Genomic DNA, 16,620 nt, shown 5'->3' on the forward strand with positions numbered 1-16,620 from the left:
TCGTAAAGCATTACAATTCAGACAGTGTTATTGTAAAATTACTAAGAAATGACAGTAACTAGTAATCCATAATGTATTAAATTTAGAAAGTAATTTGCCCAACACTGATGATCACTATAAGCAGTCCAACAAAATAAAATGTCACTACACTGCTAAATCATGGAACCAATTTGGAGCTCAGACATATTGGAAGAAGCAAATAACATGCATTGAATAATGAGCTACAAGCGATCACTGAGCACACTAAATGGCAGAAACATTCAGTGAGTGGTCAGCCAGCAGAATGAGAACATCCGAATTCTGGGAGAAAATACAGATTAGTTAGCTGTAATAGTTCTGTACTGTCCAACACTTAACACTGCCAAGAAGTTACTTCCTTCCAGTCAAAAGGTGCTGTGCGTAGAAACCCGGAAATTTAAATGTTGGTAAAGTAACAACATTAAAAGCAATTTCCAAGCAATTGGTGACAATTCTAGTTGATGGCAAGACAACATTCACAATTAACACACACAATACTGTTTAAAGCTACAAATATACAATACAGAATACCTGATATATGTAAATTTTTACAATTTTACTACATAAAGCAACCCTCTGCAAATGGCAGAGGTTGTATCAGATGTGCGCCAAATGGGTGACATTGGTGACTTTCACACATTCGGGTGTCATGTGCATACTCTGTACACTCTAGACCCATCATCTTAGCATGCATGCAAGACAACAAACTTTTAAATTGGTTCGTTCTGACCAGAAGAGCACAATTGTATTGTACACATTCAAATGTCATGTACAGGATTTGATGCATTTATTATTTTATAGTACCTATGACAACCTTACTGTAGCTCTGAATAATACTGGAAAAGTCACAATATGTCAAGAAAGATCAGATGAACCTATTGGCTGAGTAAGAGAAAGTCCATCAGTAGACAATGAAAAACAACTGAAATGTTTTTTTAGTATCACAGTGAACAGTACAGGCTCATAGGTTTAGAATTATCCAAAAGTCCAACGACAAAGAATCATCAGCAGCTCATACAGATGTGCACACACCCTCCTGTTAGCTAAGTATGTGTACTTAACATGCACAGTAATTTATGGATTTATTTAGTTGAATAGCAATGTTGTAAAAGTAGTTTGTATTATGTTATTCCCACCAACATTTCAAAGGGTAAACATACTTTCCCAGAGTTCATTTAGATCCTGTCACACAAAATTCTAAATAATAAGCAAATGGTCAACATTTCCTATCATCATCTGAAAGGCTAAAACAAAACCTGAAACATTTCTAATGAAACTAAAGAGACATTTGGTATGGCTTTGATATTGTGGAATTCACACAAAGCAGTAAAATGATCAGGTGTAAGATGGATCTAAAATGAAAGATGACATGGTCCACTGAGATGACTCTACTTATTTTAGTGGACCACACACAAGTGCATCAACATACAGTACTCCAGCATTAACAAACAGACCACCACAAAACTTCACCACATGTACTGTAACCATGCAGTTAAAGATTCCCAACGGTCTTTCAGCGTCCACTGATCAGGCTGTGCTGTAGCTCCAGCTACATATGCAACTTTTCACAGCGTATAACAATGGAAATATAGCTACTGTAAGCAGAATGAGAATCACAGTATCCTGCAGCGTCCAAAATGTGACAACATTGCGACTTTCCAAAAAAACTATTGGACCAATAGTTAAGAGGAGGCTGTGAAAACATAGCCAAGAGAGCCTTTATTGTAAGCAGTGCCAGAAAAATAACCCACATTTTGGTACAGTTACTAAAACAACACTTTTTTTATCTTGATGCTTTACTTTTACAAACATGAACATGTTTTTTTTACTTATGTTTTTAGAAGCCAAAGTTCTAATTCTTAAAGCAGCAATACTTTGATTAGTCTTAATGAAAAATGTGTAAAATTATAATAACTGTAATTTAAATCAGGAATTATTTGATCAAAGAATAAGCAACAAGGTTTCAAATCTGACCATACACCCAAAGCCAACTTTCAGTACTTTTCTGTAGCTTTTGCTATTTGGTGCCATGGACACATTAAGGTTTATATCACACAGAGGGTTTGTTCTCAGCCCTAGTTGCCCTAAGACTTCGTGAGTACTCCCTAATTTCCTTACCCCTATTCTTCACCGAGCATGTTTACGCTGCATTCCGGCGCCGCGGGCCCCTTGAGCAATACCAGCCATTTAAGTCAATGTTTGATATTCCACCATTGCCACGGCATCTCCCAGAAGCGTTCGTGACGCGGCTCTCCGCTCCGCTAAAGATACATGCCAGGTCTAGCCGGGCAGCAAGATAACTCAGTCAAAAGCACTTTTATAAACAATATAACCCGTGATTGAGACAGCAAGACGCTCAGCTTCTGAGACGCTCCCGATGGTGTATGGTGAGTGGCGGAGGACGGAACAAAACCGGCCGCAACCGGACCGTGGGAAAATGGGGGTTACACTACTGACAGAAATTGGTAAAAACAAAATAAAGAAAACTGATATAGATAGAAACAGTATTGATCATATTGACTATAGACTCAGATTATATCAAATAGTTTTAGCATTGCAATGCTAATAATAGAGAAAGAAGGATGAATTTATCTCAAATCCGCTTTGGATTCCAGGCAGTTCCTGATTCTCTGTGCTGTATGAACTCCTGCTTGATGCAGGCCAGTCTCCCTAGGAACTGCATTCACAGTGGATACATCTGCAGTCCACCATTTACTTCCAACAGATTCAACCATAACCATGGAGTTTTCTTAATCTTTACCAAGTGCATTTGCAACCTAGCCATACCTTGGTTGCCACATGCACATACTGTAGAAAGAAATCATTTTAAAAACATTGGCACTGAACACAAATATGTCACATTGTAGTTTCATATTGTGAAATTTAATTGCAGATAATAGGACTTCACGTGTGCTTGGTCTGCTATCTGTAAACACAACAGATCATACGGTGTGCCATATGGACCTGGCCAACCATCAGCTGGGTTCTGCCTGCTTACCATACAACAGGAAACCAGGAACAACAAGAGTAAAGGAAGAAGTAAGAGAAGAGATCAACCAGGCAACGGATAACTCCGTCAGCTATTTCTTTTATGTAGCCCAAGTTCACTTCTAACCTCATTTCATAAGGCTGCTGTTCTGCTGCTGTCAGGTTTTAAATTACTTCCTTTCTCAAATAGTCTAGAATCTAGAATGTAATCTAGAATGTACTTAGATATGTTGGACTGTCGTACAATCAGCGTATCAGCAGCAGCCGAGTTAAGTCAGGCCGCCCAGAGTATAAAGCTTTCTAGTACTGAAGCGTCTCAACAGGTATACCGCTATGGAATAGTAAGCCCCAGAACAAAAGCATCCATCAGTTAGTAACCACCTGGACTTCTTAACCCAAGTTAAGTTTGTCAGCCAGTAGCCAGGAAAGTTTGTAACACTGTTTAAGGCTGTAATGCTTGCATTTAGATGACTGGCAGTTAGTTGGTGATAACAAAAGCTGAGTAGATGGGAGAAGGCAGGAGCCATTGTCAGGTCTAGGAGTGTGAACATATGGCTATTTCCTGGAGGTAGTACAAGTGTAGACCCGGTGAGAATCAAACTTGAACTTGCCAAAAAATCAATTGATTATTTTTAAAGCCAGTCCTGTGACTGTTCACTGCTGCAGACAGCAACTACACCAAAAAGTTGACTTGAAGCAGTTATTCTTGTGCTACAGTTCCACCTGCACCTCACTGCCTCTTGTCAACATGTAGCAACATAAGTGTCAAACAGTTTTCTGGCTTTTTAGACAAAGACCAAACTCCAGTGGTAGTTTTCTTTGGTCAACAAAAGCAATTTGCATTTTGGGAGATTATTGTTCCACTGGTCACTAAGTATGTAGTTATCATGATGTGTTCACACAGAACCGTTAGTGGACAATGAATTTAACCTGTGTCTTTAAGAATCCACATCATAAACATACAGAGACTAGAGGAAATTAACAGAAAGAACTGGAGTTTCTGGTGAGTTCTGATAAGCCTGATTCTGAGCAGCCGTTTGCTAGAGCTAATCACTACTGCTGTACCATCAGTCCACTGGCTGTTTGGGATGAATAACACTGTCTCAAACGGCCTACTTGCACACTTCAAATACTTACTATTAAGTATGTATATAGGTATAATATATTTAGTATACATAGTGTAAATAAAAAGTCAGTGCAGTGAAAGTACTTGGATGACCCCTAAAAACGCAGTATGGAACAATGGACCCTACTCGCACTAAACAGGCGCCATCTTAACTACAAAGCTGAAGGGAAGCTCCTGACCGGCAGCTGATTGGACGAATGGGTCACGTGGGTGTGGCTGCTCAAGAATTTCAAACTGACGGAATACGATCTTGTAATTTATGAAAATAGTTTACAAACACGTGTTTCTGAAAACATATTAAGCAAGAAATAGACCAAACAGTTGCTGAATCTGTCTTCATTTTAGATCGACAAAGGTCAGTTGAAATATTTTTGTCAGATTGTGAGAGGCGGGGAGCCAAGCCAGACGCTCCTCTTTCGCATACAGGAAAGCCGGCCGAAAAACCGCGTTCACGTGTTGCATTTGTCATGGTCATCCCGCTCGTTTCTGGTAAGTGTTTTAACATAATTGTTCATTTTGGGACAATACTAGCCATTGAAATTGGGCACTACGGCGGTAAGTGGTCAGTGCACATTAGCAGTGTACTGACAGAATGAGACACAGCCACAGACTGCACATACAGTCAGATTTGTGTGAATAACATAAGGTGACCTTTCGTTTTACGCTTGCTCTGAAAATCTCTATTTTGGATCTGTTAATGCTCTAAGCAGGGTTAATGAAAATCGGATCAGGTGAGACAGTTAATAGGATGGGTTCCTCTTTTCTGGACTCTCATTTTCTCTGTTCCATTCCATTACAGATCTGTCAAGATTGTATACAACCGTTAAACAGCAAAAATTTGAAAGCCACCAAAGTTGACTTTGCCTCTGCAATATGATCTTTTGATAGTCATTTAATTCAACTTAACTGAATAATCAAAAATGTTGCTCTATTGAATATTAAAACTTGAATCATGAGTCTTTGGGCAGGATTTCAACAAGCTCAGTCTGTGCCGAAGAGAAAAGTTGCATATTATAGCTAGGCAAACAAAGAATACCTTCAACAGTCATGCAAACAACAATTATCCTGTTCACAAAACCCTTTCAAAACCAACTGAATTATGTCAGAACTGCACTCTCAATTCGCTCTTCTTCTTATCTGTAGCTGTAAAAGACTGACGGCTCAGTAATTACCTAAACTACAGACAGCAAAGCAATTACCAGTGATGATGACTGTCATCCTCTGGAAGACTACAAAAAGAAGGACTCTGCTTCCCTATCTGCAATTGTTTAAGTATTATCTCAGCATCATCTGGGTTATAAAGTCAGAATCAGTATTTGTCTAAAGTATAAAATTGTTGTGATGCATTCCTGAGTAATTCCTTTTCTCCACTAATGGATTATTAACCTACACTTGGCCTGATTGTCTGCCGATACTTGGTCCAACATTAAAAGGGCTAACGCTTAGCAGTCTACTAAACTGCACACAGATTCTCCACACAGTCTGAGAGCTTTGGTCAACTGACCAACTATAGAAATTTGTTGCCTTGCCACATAAATAAGTGTTGGGGGCTGCATAATGTAACTATAATTGGACATTTGTCCAACGTGAGATCTTAGTATACTATATTTGAAATTGAACATGCAACTTACTACATTGCAGTAGCACAGGCACTGGAAATCTACACAACTGCAGTATTGCTAACTCCTAAGGAAAAAATATTTACAATGCAAGCACTAAATAGAAGGTATAAGTAACAACCTTTTCCTGCACAATGCAATCGTGAAGGTTGTATAATCATGTTTCATTTAAGAGAACACAAGGAAAAACTGTTTTGCTGATTTCTGTAATCAAGACCATGTAGCTTTAAGATAGGAAAAAGCACTTCCTGCAAGTGGCAAGTCCTGGCAATAAATGCTTAATTCACTTTGCTTTAGGAATTTAGCTTTCCAGTCTTACTTGGTCTGGTATGCCCAGTACCATTTGGTGGTTTGGCAGGTCTGTTATCTTTTGGACTGTCCACATGATGAAGCGTTCAAGTGTTCAAGGCTCTAGGAAGAACCATAATTGATATCCAAAGAGTCTGGCGGATGTGTAAAATTCTTTCTTTTTGTTTACCAAGCAGAAATCCAAGAGAAAAAGTGTAAGAAGTAGATTAACCAGTGTGTCTGTCTGCGCCAATATACACAGCTAATGTTAGCATGCCCGGCAAAATTACAGTAGTGCCTTAGAGTTCCTTTCTAGGGAAAGTAGCATATCATTAAAGGGTTATTTTGCCGAATTGATACCAATTCTGTGTCATCTTTGTGTGTTTAGCAAGTTCTTTGTTGCTCTGCTTTGTGCACCATCGCCACAGAGCGAAGACAAGCGCCATTCATCTGCACACACTGCTTTGACACAGAGCTGGATTTAAATCAAAACATCTCTTTAACTACATTTTTTGGGGTAATAGGTTGCATGAGAAAAAAAAAAACATATTGTGTAAGCTGGTCCCAGATGCAATGGGATCTCGGTTTGTTCCTGTCTTAATGTTTGTTGGATTTTGGAAAAATTTAGTCCTCATTCCCAGAGCCTGTAGAGATGTAGGAATTAATCTCTAACAACTAATTTTCAAAGTAGTGCTCCCCTCACTGGGGACTTATTACAGTACATTACTGAATGTATTCCTGAAGTGAGGAAAGTCAGAATCGTTGCAGAATGTTGCAGCGGTGTGAACGGTTTTGACACTTGCACTTGACTTGCTTGTCCAAGTGTGTTTTTCTTTAGTAAGCAGCTGAACCGGGTTAGGTTAGAACAACATCAACATCAAGCTGTACTGTATTGTCAGGGTAACCATCTACTCCACACAACAGCAATGCTACTCATTTGTTTCTATGTCTGCTACAGGGTTCAATACTTGTTTAGGGTGCTGACTTTTGCCTAAGACACACAGCTGTAGCTTCAGGTTTTGAGCATTACACATTATTGTGTATGTAGGTATGGATGTATTGGTCAAAAAGAAGTCAGCAGAATACAACACCTGAAACACGTCACCGGTGAGCCTGCTGGAGAGGACCTCTACTTTGCCTAGTACTGTCATTTTAGGCAGCAAAACTGATGGTTTTGGGTAAAACTGATGGATGTTGGTCTGTTGTAAAGGACCTGCTGTCTCAAAAATTAGTATGACTATTTTCAATTATATATCTGCCTCCATTATGATTCTAAAACACTTGATAGGCGTGGAAACGTGACTAAGCTGGGACAGAGCTTAGCAAGAGTCCACTGCCACCTGTGGCCACTGTGACTGTTGTCCAGGAAAAGTTACATAGGCTCGCTTTAAAGACTCAAATTTATTAGTGCCATTTCAGGCTGAACTGAGGCGCATGAAGGCTAAGAAAAGAAACTGCGCATTGAACCGATAGAAACAATGAGTTGAAGGTAGAGGAACAAAACAGAAGTTGAAGTAAGCAGTCTGTAGATGGCTGAGGGCCCCTTGCAGGATAAATGTTCAGGAATCTAGGGATGTATTTGTCTTTAAATGAAGGCGAGCCACAGCATGGTCAGGGCCATCACCAGCAGCCCTGACAGAAAGAAAGACATCCGGGAATGCTTGAGCCTGGCTTGGTTCAGCTCACATGGGTTAACCAAGCTCCTCTGTTCATCTGGCACATTGATAGCCACCTTTAGAGTGTGACCATGAGCTTGTTCTTCCTCCTCCTCCTCCTCCTCATCATCCTCAACATCATCATCAACCCAATCAACATCACTATCCTCTTCTTCCAGAAGGCAGTCCTTTGGGTACAGCCGGGGGGGTCCCACTGGCGCTGGGGACAGACTACATGCTCTTACCTTGTGTCCGAACAGAGTAGGCCTCCCTCGCTGTGCTCAGCAGCAGCAGCAGGCCAAGAGAGACAGATAACAATGAACAGACACGTGGGATATGGTCAATTGACAGGAGGAGGAGGAAAGGGATAGAAGAAGAATGAGGGAACGGAGGACGGGGATGAGGAGGGAAGGGACAGGAAAGGGTGGGTCTGAAGGCTGTGTAGCATGGAGGGGACATGCTTTGGAAATATATCACCTGCAGCGTTTACATTTCTTGTTTATGGTGTTGTCTGAAAGAAGAACATTAACATGAACAGACAATTCACGTCTCAATGCAGTTACTCCGTCTGTTAGCTTTGGGAAGCTAAGTAAGCTCAAACTCGTGTTATGACTATTGTTGGGCATCGTTTGTATTTTAACAATTCTGATTCCAATTCTGTTTCTTCATTTTTATTCTGGTTCTTATCGATTCTTCGAGAAGTGGAGTTGAAACGGGTCACATGCCTATTTTCACAAATAAGAAGAAAGTTTTATTTTGATTCCAGTTTTACAGGACTTTTTCAACGTAAAATAAAGCCACACTAGAGCGCTGCTTACTGCGCTCCAAGGCTGCAACACAACAAGCGCCTGGCTGCTTCGAAAACCCAAACGGGCCTAGATTAAACTGGGAAGTGATGATCGGTTTTAAAACCAAAATCCTCTAAACGATTCCAAGATTCCAAAAAAGAAACAATTCTACTGGAAAAGTTTTGAAAAGGTTTGAAAGGGTTCCAAGTAGGATTTGGTTCTCGATGCCAAACCCTAATTATGACAAGGTTAGGTTGCTTGGTGGCTTGTACCCATATCAAACTAAAAACAGCTGATTCTTACTTCTATGTAGTGTCACAGTTGACTGCTAAACTTTCTTTTCTTTTCACAGTTACATTTCTACTACGGCAAAAGGATTGATTGATTTGTCCTAAATAAGAGAAGCTGTGGGCTTTTCTTATCCCTCTCCTTTCTTTATTTCCAACATCAATTCAAAAAGACAAAGAGTTGATTTGTTTTGATCAATGTCAATTAGTGAATGATGTACACCACCTGATTAATGACCTGAGTATTGAACTGATTGGCTAGTTTGAACTGGAGAGGCGGGCTCTAATCCTGTTTGTGTGAGTGGAGTGTGTGACAGTTTATGGGACTGTTTTGTTTGAAGGGCAGCACCGGCACAGTTTAAGCAGTGTAAAGAAGTGTTCCCTCTCTACATTTCTTTGTTACATGTTTTTTTGAAGACTGAAAGTAAAAGTCTAGCAGTTTTTCTGAGCAAACCTTCCTGCCAGCGTGATGTTATATCTTCTTCATTGTTCTTCTGAGCTACAACGCAACACATCGCACATTACAACATTGTGCAAAAACTGCTGCCTTGAGAAATAATCCTGCCACAGAAGTTCTTCTGTTTCTGTACTCGCCAGTTAGGTGGCCAGGTCTGAGTTAGAGCTGGTTTATATATATGAACTCTGTTGAGTAGCAGATAGGATAATTACTTATATATACTGACAACAGAGCTACAGAGGCTACAGGTGTAAAACACTTTATATTCCATGGGGCACCTAGTTTTTTGGATATATTAGAGACCATTTGCTAAACACCTCCCCTAAAGAACGATTGTCCAATTGTAGTTAAGCAACTGGGTAACACTTCAGTGTACTTGATGGGTTGTGCAAAGGGTCAGAAAGACTGACATGACATAGTCATAACTATGACATGACACTGGGCAGGACCACGGACTATACTACTACGGACTATACCACGGACCCCTACTACATCAGTATTTAAAGTGGATCTGTCGGGCTCTTACCTAGATGGCATTGCTAAATGTCGGTTCATTTGCATTCTCTAATAAAATAATATAAATTATGTCAAATAAAGCAAAGATGTAATCTCTGTGTTTCTTATGCAAGTTCTGCTTTGTGTCAAAGAAAAGAAACTGAAAATACATTTTTTGCAACTATTTTTTGTTCTATAATATTAGGACGATGTAGCTCTACTAGGCAATAACAGAACAATGTTGCTTCTTGATTTCTGTGACTTCTACGTGTATTATAAACTGACTTTTTGTCTGGGACTTTACACCTTTAAGGAAAACAGGATTCTGTCGTTTGTAAAAGGATGACGACAGGCAGGGACGGTGTCCAATAACTTTTCACAGAAAATCTGCTCCATGCTGGAAAATAGGAAAGGCATTCTCTGGCAGCGAAAATGCTAGCTAGTGCATTCCATGTTGGCACCATAAAGTCTTCTTAATGCCAAAAGGAAGAAAGAAGCACCACAAGAAAACCAATATTTCATCTGCTTTATAATGTGTGAATTATCTTAGCATCTTAGATGGCAGGGAGTCTTTTTAAGCTGATTCTGCACTGGACACAGTGTTGCTGATGAGGATGTAGTCTTGCACACAAGGTAAGAGTCTAATCTAATCTAAGAAAAGCTCGGGGAGAATCTGGGAACAGGTGGTGATGCAATGGAGACTATTTCTATTTTTCCATCTTATCGCGTATGTCATCATAATTCCTATGAATATGAAATTACTAAAATTGTGCCTTAGGCTTTCAGCAAAAAGTGCTGTTATGGCTGGATTCTTGAGTTTTCAAAGGGAATATCTGATTATTGTGCAGGACCTAATGTCTGGGATTGAAACTCTGTCTCCAAGTTGTGGGTGGAGGAGAGCTGAGAGCCGGACGGAAATACTTGCAGGTCAGAGGACTGAGATCCTCTCTGACCGTCAGGGTCATTGTCTGAACGCACAGGGAAGGGTGGAGGAGGATGTGGGGAAGAGGAGGGAGTCGGTGGGGATTTGACTGGGGAAACAGGCCCAGACTTTAATGGGGAAAGGAAAGAAGATGAGTACAAAGGTGGCAGAGAAACAAGACAGAGACACAGAAGAACACATAAAGACATCCAGGGAGGGTTGGAGAGTGGGACAGATGAGGGGAGGAGGGGCGGGTGGTCAGTGCTACTAATCATTGGTCTTTAGCTTGTTTTCTTGTGTTCTTTTGCTCTTCAGTCTTTCACTAATAATCTCAGGCACAATAGACATGCAAATACATTTTTAAGATTATCCCAGCAGATGAAGCAGGATGACGAAGCTCGCAGCAGCCATTCAGAGAGCGAAGGCAGATCCAGCACAAAGGCGCCAGTATGCTTCAAACAAAGTGGCTGTCAGATTGTTCACCACGGCCACTTACCAATGTCTTCCAATTTTTTTTAAGTTTTCCAAAACCAACAATCATCACTTCACAAAGTAATTGGACAGGTGTGTGTAAGTAACTGAGTATGTGGGATTTACATTTCTCACAACCTATTTATTTAATTTTTTTCACAACTATTTCAGTCACCTTCATATGAACAGCCGAGCATATTAAAGCCAGACTGTCCCAGAGTGTGCGTCCTTGTCCCCATTGACATGAACATCATGTACACGAGCTTTACACCGTGGAATGTCAAAGTGTTGTTGTTCAGAACAAACAAATATAAACACTATTGTTCCGACGACACTTTATACGCAGTTGGTTTGAAGCATACTGAACCCTTTAAGTTGCAGCCAAGCACAATCTGGTGATATTAGAGAGCTGCCTGTTAACAGAAGGTCATGGCCATAGTCTCAGGGTGCCATTCTTTATAAAGCTCATTAAGAAACGCAGGACAGTGTCCATTGACTGCAGCCAGACTCCAGTAGCTTTACCTCAGACATGCCCCCAACCACTCTGTATGCAGGTACTGAGGACATCCTCCCCTGCGCGAGCACACACACACACACACACACACACACACACACACACACACCATCTCCAAATCAGCACATCTAGAAAGATTGTGTGAAAAGGTGTGAGACTGCCCTTCCAGTCATGCTACAGTGGTGGAATGATATGGAGACAGCCAACAGCACCACTCAGTGGACACTTCTAGATGATAAAGTGCATTGTGGACATCTGCCATATTCCTCATGGACAACAACATATTTATGTCCTTTACTACGCATATGTGTGTCTTGCCTATATTATTCTTCCATGCAACATATTAACAATTACAATACTGGCAATGTACAGTGTGACTCCTGATAAGACCTGAACCATACAAAGTAAGCAACTGCCCCTGGGCCCAAGACCTTCAGGGCCCCCGGACTTTCAGGGGCCCCATACCTTCAGGGGCCCCAGACCTTCTGGGCCCGAGACCTTCAGGGCCGCAGACTTTCAGGGGCCCCCGACAATTAGGGGCCCCAGATCTTCAAGGGCCCAGAAAGTTGTCTTTGTGGTGATAACTGGGTGGTAATTTGATAATTTAATTAGTTTGGTAATGTGCACTTCTAAAACTCAATAAAAACTGAGAGGCCCCCCATTCTCTTGCGGTGGAAAAGCCCCTGCCCCCCCCCCTCCTGCTCTCAAAGGATAAATGATGTGCTTCACTTTATAAGATTAGAGAAAATTAAGTATTCTCTTTGCTTCTCAGAATGGAAATTCCATCGAATTCAGCAACCCTTCTTAGATCATGTTAGGTCTCTCCATTTAGACATTGACCCTGGTGTCTAGGCAACTACTTATCCCCCCCCCATAAGCAGTAGCATGTAGCACAGTAGCTGTTTTGTTTGTTTTCGTTTTTTGTAGATGCTTGTTGTTGTTTTTAAAAATGTCTTTGTCTTTGTGAGCATGTTAACATTCATGTTCTGTGTGTTAGTGTATAAATGTAAAGGCGTATACAGCCTATATCAGACTACCACTGCCCTGCTTACCTGTATCATGACCCATTTTACCCTATTTCATTTAACCTCAATGATGTCTCTTTGTGGGGGAAGGTGGGGGGTGGGAACTGGGTGTAAATCATATACTTGTTATTACCTTGTGTCACAGATTGACTCTCTGTCTTAGTTTCATTCTATAGATGAGGTGTACTATGTATCTGTTATGTTCAAAATCCCATACATAAATCATACAAAAAAAACAACAACTGAGAGACCCTCATATTTAAATCTTTTATTTAAGTACTATTTAAAGAAGGGGCATTGAGTTCAAACTGAATTTGAATACCTTAAATAATTAATTTTATATTATTAATACATAGTATCTGTTCTTAAACAAATGTAAGTTTAATGGCCCTGCGTAAACACACACACACACCCCGGCTGTTTGGAGCATTGTGTACACAAAAGCTTTTTCTCTGCTGAGCAGACGTTAGGGCTGAACAATATGGCAAATTATCTATTTGTGACTTTTTAGACCAATATTCCAATTAAGATTTAGTATATGATTATGTTTATAAATTCCTTATGTTCCTTTATCTTCTTCCTTATCTCTCTTATTATTATTATTGTTGTTGTTAATGAGAAATACATATGTATCTCCCTGATCTCCTCTCAGTTACAGTATTGTGACAGATCTCACTAACTCAAAGCCTGGCTGTTACTGCTGCCAGACCGAGGTCGGGACGTTCACTTCAGCCAGCAGCTGGGAACCAGGACACGGCAACTCTCCTGCTCTTTGTTCACAAAGACTGAAATCTACGCATCTAAGACCTGAACACCTAAACACCTGAACAGTTGAGCAGCTTAACACTTGAACAGCTGAGCATCTGAACAGCTAAATAGCTTAACACCTGAACAGATCAGCAGCTTAACACCTGAACAGCTTAACACTTGAACAGCTGTCTGCTCTGATCCACTGTCTCTCTCTGCTCTCAGTGGCATATGTCACGTGCAGCATAGGGCGACGCAGGACATCTAAAGCCCCTGACACACCAACCAGACGGCTGAACCTCGGCAGAAAATCAGTTGGACTGATCCGTCTCCCAGAGTTCCTCGGTACACACCAAATCGACGAGACGTATTACGTCTCCATGACAGCAGGCGGCGCTAATCTGCATTGTCACCCAAAAATGAAAACCAGCAGCGGATTGGACGAACGCGTCACGTGGCTCTGGTTTCTTCAGAAAATTCAAAGCCAGTGTCATGGCGGCTTTTTCAGAATACAATCTCATATTTTTATATATTGATAGTGCTTCTGAAAACATTTTAAGCGAGAAATAGGCCGTGCAGTTGCTGAATCTGTCTTCATTTCAGATCGACAAAGGTAAATTTAAAAGATTTTCGTCTGATTTTGAGAGACTCCGGTCACACTCATCCCGCTCCTTGTTTCCGTGTTTGCACTCCACCAATTACATGGGTCATTTGAGTATTGAAAGCATTTCTGAGCATTTCAGGTTGGACAAAATGAAGGATGACGGCCCCTTCGAAGGACAATGGCATGAAACACAACAAACAGACTCGAGTCCCTGACCTCACCAGATTGTCTGATGGCCAATTATCGGTTTATTTTGTCTCGGCCTTAAAGTCCACATGGCCTCAAGTTTCCTACTCTTGCTGGGTTACATTTTGTAGCATTCAAATATGTTTTTGAAGATTTAAACAATGTGTTCTATTACATTGCAATATCAATTTGAATTCCATTAATGGTTCAGCCCTAGCAGACATTTTGACTTGTCCTGGCAGGAAAAGCCCGGGTGTTCCTAATAAAATTACCGCTGGCTCTGTTCTATTCAAGTGTCCCAGTAAGCCATGACTGTGTGACAGTGATCAGCATGCATAACTCAGACCCTGAAACACTGCTCGGTTCCTTCGCTCTGGGCAAAATGGGTTGGTGGAATATTTGGTGATAACTCTTGTTCCTGATTCCTGAGTTTAAATGCACTCATAATCTGTGTTTACATGGACCCTAATATTCCACTAATAACCAATAATAGCCCAATCCCAATCAAAATGCCTCATGTAACAAGCTGAATGGGAAGAGACTGGCCTGATTGGAAAGGTTTAGAGGGGTGCCTCTAAACCTTTGATATACGTTCATTATTAAAATATTGACACCTATTAACCATATAAACGCCTAATTTAGTGTTTGCTCCATGTGGGTGGAACATTAGTGATGTTGCTTCAGGAGAGACAAAAACATGGTGGGAGCAAAACTAAAGTGGTTCATGGCTGTTGTTGGAGAACAATTTGGAGTTCAACAATCTTCAAAAACAACGGGTTAGATGTACAGCCAGTGGAACCAATTTCAAAAAAGTTCAACTGTTATGAAATAATTCAGGGCGTGTAAACACTTATTGGTCACTTTATTAAAACTTGAAACACTTTCAGTTAAGAGTTCAGTTGGAATCTGGATTTAAATGGGGCTGAAGGAATATTGTCCATGTAACAGCAGCTATTGTAAGTGGCTTTGGGCAAAAGCCCCTGTGGAATGATGGTAATGTCAGGAGTCCCGGAGATCAGCAAGCATTCTTTCTTAAACATACACGGCTGGATGAAAACCCCCAAAAATCATTTAACTACACTGCTCAGAAGGCACTCTATTTGTAAGTCCTAGACTGATTCACTTTTTAAATTATAATTAACATTATACAAATTGACCAAGTCAGGGATAAATAATCAGGCATTTATGTTTAAAAAAAAATCAAACAGATGCTACGGCCCCCCTGGCTTATTTTGTAAAAGGAAAAAGGGGAGAACATCTGTGAGCACAGACTATTAAATCCAATGAATATACAAATTAATAAAGTGAGTGTACAGATTGACTCCATTTAGGAATCAGTGTGCAAGAATTAAACCGTGCGGACAGACCGCAAACTGAGCTCCGAGTTTGGGTTAAATCCCGGAACATCTTTACCAGGGAATTCGCAATAAAAATGGGAAATTATATATATATATATATATATATATATATATATATATATATATATATATATATATATATATATATATATATATATATATATATATATATATATATATATATATATTTTTTTTTTTTTTTTGTATTACCTTTTTAAATAATACAATAAACTATTACATTTGTTTGCTTTTATTTTTGTTATTATGTTCCCCTACTATTTGACCCTAAGAGAGATCTGTCCAGGTGTGATAAGATGCATGAGCCACTAACTAGCTACTAGCTACCTACTGCAAGCCTGATGTCTACTCAATCACTGTCTCAGTCCAAGTGGGTTTACTTCCTGGAACTCAAGCTAAAGCTATCATTAGTGAGGAATTAGCTGCTAGTTAGTTGGCTAGCATACTACGTTTAAACCAAGAGGATCAGTCTGACATTTAAGCATGTTAGCATGAGTCAGATGAGAAGAATGTGTCCAGCACAGAGACAGGACAGGGCTGTGGAAGCAGGGGAAGCTGCTAGCTTAGCATATCACACCAGCAGACACAGTGATTTTCAGTTTAGACTCTATGTGATCCTGCGTGTGTTCCTTGGACTCACCGCTGGCTGTAGCTGCCCGTTGATGCTCACTGTGCGGAAAGGCGAGTTGGTGGACAGACGCTTGTCCCACTCACTGGGCCGAGGCTCCGGAACCGACTCCATGAAACTCCTCTTCAGCTCACTGACGCTAGTGTGGTGACGCATGATCTCGGTCTGGGTCTTATCCAGGTCCTTCAACCAGAATGCAACAGTCAGAAGAGGAAGTGGAAACAATGACAACAATGATTATTAAATCAGATGTGAAAGAAATTAAGAAGGAAAATAACATAGGACCATATAGAAAGCAAACATATACAGTATATGGGTAAAGAAAGGGGACAAAGATTGGAAGAAGAAGCCAGGACAATCTGCCACTCTTTCAATTTAATGATAGATGATTATGTGTGATTATGACATGCTGAAGTTGTGGAAAAA

General features: G+C 40.4%; 1 protein-coding gene across 17 annotated transcripts in view; it reads right to left on the bottom strand.

Annotated features, from left to right (window-relative positions):
* Window positions 1-16,620, bottom strand: part of epb41a (erythrocyte membrane protein band 4.1a) — a 69,880-nt gene that overhangs the window by 5,199 nt on the left and 48,061 nt on the right. For all 17 annotated transcript variants that reach the window (XM_034892405.1, XM_034892402.1, XM_034892391.1 and 14 more), the window contains one exon: window positions 16,207-16,377. In XM_034892405.1, coding sequence (XP_034748296.1) covers window positions 16,207-16,377 — 171 coding nt within the window. The remainder of the gene's footprint in view (window positions 1-16,206; window positions 16,378-16,620) is intronic.

Source organism: Etheostoma cragini, chromosome 14 (genome assembly GCF_013103735.1).
Source record: "Etheostoma cragini isolate CJK2018 chromosome 14, CSU_Ecrag_1.0, whole genome shotgun sequence".
In the NCBI taxonomy this organism is placed as follows: domain Eukaryota; kingdom Metazoa; phylum Chordata; class Actinopteri; order Perciformes; family Percidae; genus Etheostoma; species Etheostoma cragini.